The sequence below is a fragment of the Meleagris gallopavo genome, chromosome Z, assembly GCF_000146605.3.
Source record: "Meleagris gallopavo isolate NT-WF06-2002-E0010 breed Aviagen turkey brand Nicholas breeding stock chromosome Z, Turkey_5.1, whole genome shotgun sequence".
In the NCBI taxonomy this organism is placed as follows: Eukaryota; Metazoa; Chordata; class Aves; order Galliformes; family Phasianidae; genus Meleagris; species Meleagris gallopavo.
Genome location: NC_015041.2, coordinates 781,399 through 786,670, shown reverse-complemented (window position 1 = coordinate 786,670; position 5,272 = coordinate 781,399). Strand labels below are relative to the sequence as shown.

The following is a 5,272-nucleotide window of genomic DNA, read 5'->3' as shown; positions in this document are numbered from 1 at the left end:
CCTGCATGTGGCAGGGGGTTGGAGATTTGTGATCCTTGAGGTCCCTTCAATGGTCCCTGGCCATTCTGTGATTCTGTGATTCTGTGGCTTGCTTTGGACGAAGGAAACAAATTACTGTAGAAGGAAATTAAGGCCACTGCCATTGCCAAGTGCCCTTGCTATTGGTGGAGCCAATATTTAACCACTGAGTGTGGGTTCATCGCTCCAGCTGTGTTTAAAGGAAATGGGACCATCATTGCACTTTACAATAGAAACCAATCCTGACAGTGTAGATTAGCTGTGTTACAAGAGCACCCTGCAGACTGGGTGCCTCATGGGACTTGGAGTCGTTTCTCTCAAAGTCTGTGAGTGGGTTAAAAAATGCACCAGTAAGAAGTATTCAGCTAGCGTGAATTCTAATGATGTAACCCTATGGTGTGCTGGACCTCTGTGGTGTCTCTTCTTGTACCAACAAAACAAGCTACCCATTCAGTCAGTGAGAATGTCTTCTGAGTGAGAAGTGATTTTATGTTGTTGCCCTTCAGAATAGAACTTCCCTTGGTTTTATTCCATAAATTCAGAATGTCTTTGCATTGAAAACATTTCCATTGACTATGGGGGCACTGAGTTAGTCTTTTAAAACCTCTGTATTTTAAAGCCTTGGGTTTCTGTGCCATAAAAAATATGGTTCTTTACCAGTATTGTTGGATTCATGTTATTAGCGTGTGCAAAACATTCTGGAATTCTCTTAAAATGCCAAAACACTCTCATGATCTTCCAATCCTAAACTACAACTCTGCTGTTTCAAGCTCCGAAGCTGCTGAAGAAAATCCAAGCGGAGCTGTTCCCCGACTGCTCTGGAAATATCAAGCTGTGCTGTCAGTTTGGAGATATTCATGGAGACTCCACCATTACATGGACTAAAGACTCCAAGTTACTAGCTCAGCTGCAGAGAAAGTAAGTGAATGTTTTTGTCAGGCTGACAGTTTCTGAATAGCTGCTGTGAAGATACTCTATTTGCCAGGAACTGACTCTTCAAATGTAGTAACAGCATCAGTATTATTGGTGAAAAAAATGTATTAACAGAGTCATTAAAAAGCATATCTTCACACAGTGAATTAATTTGTTCTAGTTTGCATTCCATCACTCGTAATTACTCTCAGCTCATTCATAACCAGTCTCATGGAAGTTTCAAGTGCAGTAAAAGATCATATGAAGTTTCATTCTCAGCACCCAGGCCAAGCGATATAAACACGCCTGGTTAATGTGGCAGGCTGGCTGTCCTCGTGTGTTGGAAATGAACTGCTGAAACAACTAACATGCAGTGTAGAGCTTGAAGTGATCACTCCTTTGAACTTCATATTCTGTATCAAATGGAGCTTGAAGCTGATAGGACTAAAAGACGGAGTTGTATTTCAAGAAAATGATCTCTTCCATCAGCGCAGCCAGTTAACTTGACACCAAGTGACTAGAGGCAGTGCAGCGAGAAGGGTGGAAAATAAAAGCCCCTTGAGGTCTTTATCAGGATCATTTCCAGCACGTCGTAAAACCACATTTTTATGAAATAAGGTTTTTTTCCACTGGGCAGTAATTGTTTTGTAAAACATAGTTCTTGAAATCTGTTTCTGTTTCAAAAAATCAAAATCAACATTACTCAAGGCAAAAAAAGGAAAGATAGTTTCCATCAGAAGGCATGATTCTGCTAAATCTAGAATTTTTATAGGAAGGCATCTGCTAAAAAATACTATTTTAAGTGGAGAGCAAATATGAATTGTTGAGACTTCCCATGTCATTCTGATTGTCATTTTACTACACTGATTTTGATTATTGTGTTATCCTATTGGTTGTGGATATTTTCATATAATATTATCTGCTAAGTAATTTTGCTGTGTTTTAATGAAGAAACAGTGCAATGATGAGGAATGTATTAGTTTTGCATTGTTAAATAAGATATGTGATGACAAATCAGAAGAGACCCCTAGTTACCATTTTTATTTCACAATGTTCAGTAAAGTTCTGTGGAAGTCTCCCTTTCATCGAAGCTGAAATCCAAACAGTATTTCTGATAGTTTTGTTTGAACTCAAGCACTGTTTGTTCCATTGGAAATATACATAAATCTTTGTAAATACATAATGTGGATCATATATATCTTAACATTTTCTATCAATAGGAAGTAATTGCAAGAAATTATGCAACAAATCTTTAAAATTTTATTACCTGTCAATACATTGGAAAATGTATTGAAAAATACACATTGATAGTGACATTAATATATGCTAAGTCAGTACATTTAGAAACTAGTGTTGGGTAAAATTAGTTCCCCAGTGTTCCAAAGTACTATGAAACTTAATGCTGGCAAAATACCAACAGAACTGTGCACATCTTCACTAATTCACTTCACAGAAGCCTTAAAACACAGCAGTTCGGTCTCCATAATCCCTGCGTGGACTGTCTGGGTTGCTGAGAAGCATTTCCATGGACATCCAGGGTGGTCCATGTGAAGATCTTCGTGGTTTAAAAGGAAGAGCATTGCACTTAGACATAGCACTGTTTCTCTGTGGTTTTATTGCTTCCAGAGTTAGCTTGCATCTGTAAGCACTGCAACTGCACTCCTGTGCCACTGCACCCCCTCCAATAACATTTGCTGGTAGTCCATCGCTGAAGTTGCATACACAGATGTCAGATAGCAAATATCTAGCTTGAAAAATGAAAGCAGAAGAGTGGGAAATATTGAGTGAGAAATTACAAAGATGGAACGAGGAGGGGCACAGAAGAAAAGAGAATACAAAGCAAAAATTGGACATTATTGGAAAAGTGGGGGAAAATCTGTAAACACAGGGAAAACAGACTAAGTATTTCTAATACTGACTCCAGCTGAGAACAAGAAAATAAAAATTGTTAAGCACATGGGCTCAAAAGTGCAGCAGAGTAATAAATACATTATTAATTAAGCCTCTTCTTAACTAACCCGGATTGAATTCAGTCAGCAAGTTTTAATACTCACTACTGCACTAGATATATTGATATATATGCCGAAACTTAATCATATAGACAGCTAAATTGACACTTTGCTAACTTGTGCAAAGCCAGGATCAGGCTTGGTTTTCAGTCAGCACATCGGCTATTGCTTCCAGTCACATCAGACAGTGCTCCCTGCCACTGCTCAGTGTCTCCAAATATTCCAGTGCACAGTTTTCCATATATTGTATGTATCAACAGGAAGATGTCCTTTATATTTTCTTGTAGCACCATTATACTTTATACATATGCCATGATATGAATGGGAATATTATATTAGTATGTGATTTAATTTTTTTGTGTACAGATTTAGTTAAGCTGTGTTTATCTCAGGATGTAGTAGGAAAATCTATGATGAAGCACTTAATAGAATGAATGCTTCTAAGAGACTGAAATAAATAAAATATTTTATCTGTTTGCACCTGTTTTGAATAAGTCTTTACAATACAGGCAGAAATTTCAGGGACAGATACATGGAAATATCTTTTAGAAATATTCACATGAAAAATGAAAAATGAACATATTCTGTTCCAGTGCCCAGGATGACTCTCCCGTCTCTTTGGCAATAGCTAAAGCCAGTAACAAAGACCAAGGAATGTATTATTGCTGCTTGAGTAACATATACGGACGGGTGACTGCTGAGTTTAACCTGACTTCTGAAGGTAAATGCTAGTTTATAATTCATTTAGTAATAACGACAGTGACAGTTTCCATTCACATGTTTTGAAAGTCTCTTTCTTTGTTTCTTTGTAGTCTTGGAACATCTCTCAAATTTTCAGAATTTTGAAGGTAAGTATACACATCTGGTAAATTGTGTGATTAAATCTTTGTTCCTTCTTCCTTCCAAATAGAAAAAGGATGAAAAAATATAACCAAAATAATTAGCAGCTTTTTTCATTCAAGATGTGTAGGTACAAACTATTCTCAAATCTTTTTACCATTCAGTTGAACTAGGTTTATTGTTGCTTATTATTATCCAAGAATTTACGAAGTTACTAAGAAGCTGCATTGTCGTGGTGAATTTGGCCCAAGATATAGAGTGAGCTCTAAAAAACACTTCAGACTTGGAGCCCTCTGAATAAGGAAATGAATAGCCATGCTAAGACAGTTGTAGTGAATTGTAGTTGGTTAGCAAATAGCTGGAGTGCAGTAGTGAAATCAGGTTCAGCTGAGTCACCTAATTTGCTCTATATCATAATTCTGGTTTTTATCTCTCATCCATTTATAGGATTGTATCATAATTCAGGTTGGAAAGAAAACCCCAGGGGCTCATCTTCTGTTCAAAGCAGAGTTAGGTATGGGGTGAGACCAGGCTTCTTACGGCTTCATCCAGTGAGGTCTTATTATTTTGGGTAATTTTGTGAATACAGCTGTTTAGAACTTGGGCTTGAATTCTGTTGAGGAAAGTGCATTTATGAAGGTACAGGGCACAATTGATAAGCCTATGCATGATACTGTCCAGGTGAAAGTTCATTGGAGATCTGAGGAATACTCAGAATTCAGATCTGTGGTTGGATTTTTAGTTTCTTTAGATGGTGCATAGCTTTGGGCTTCAGCTGTAGTATATGATCCCTTTAAATTTTCAGGCTGAAATGCAATGACCAAAACACGTCTGAGATTCTACAGGTCTGCAGACAGTCTGCCAGAGACATTTTAAGAGTTATCCCACAGTAAACTATGGGAAGCCCATGTTTTGCTAGATATCTTTCCTTTTTTTTGTACTCAACTTTGCTATATCATCAAGAATAAATTCCACTTGAATTCATGGGAGTTTTGTTGATGAAATACCTTCTTATAGGGTAGAATGGTTTGTGCAGGGGGTCAGAGTACACGCCATGACAATCTATTCAGTTGAACTTGTCTTTGTGATTCGTCACTAATGTGATGCACTAGCACTTCACGTTTAGTAAACAGTGAAACAGCATTGCATCGTGGGACACAGTACTGAGCACACAGAGACATAGATGCACACAGTGTACAGAAAGCTGTTTTGGCAGAAAAACTGTATTTGAACACATGGTCTTTGCACGGCACCTGCTGTGTAACTTTACTCCAAGAAGCAGGCAAGCATTATGATTTGGAATGCTTTCCCCATATGTTATCTTGTGTTTAATCACTCTCGGCATATGTCTTGCTGTGCTGCAACTAAAAATAGGCAGTGCATTGTAATTTGGTTTATCATTCCTGAACTTGCTGTACTAGTAAAGAAGTTCATTCAGCCAATTGTGTGTGGGTTTTGTTTGTTTGTTTGTTTGTTTTGTTCGTTGTTTTTTT

The 5,272-nt window shown here is 37.6% G+C and overlaps 1 protein-coding gene across 1 annotated transcript in view; it reads left to right on the top strand.

Annotated features, from left to right (window-relative positions):
- Positions 1-5,272, top strand: part of ALPK2 (alpha kinase 2) — a 34,948-nt gene that overhangs the window by 12,357 nt on the left and 17,319 nt on the right. The window contains exons 3-5 of the mRNA XM_010725131.3: positions 789-936; positions 3,533-3,660; positions 3,752-3,787. Coding sequence (XP_010723433.1) covers positions 789-936; positions 3,533-3,660; positions 3,752-3,787 — 312 coding nt within the window. The remainder of the gene's footprint in view (positions 1-788; positions 937-3,532; positions 3,661-3,751; positions 3,788-5,272) is intronic.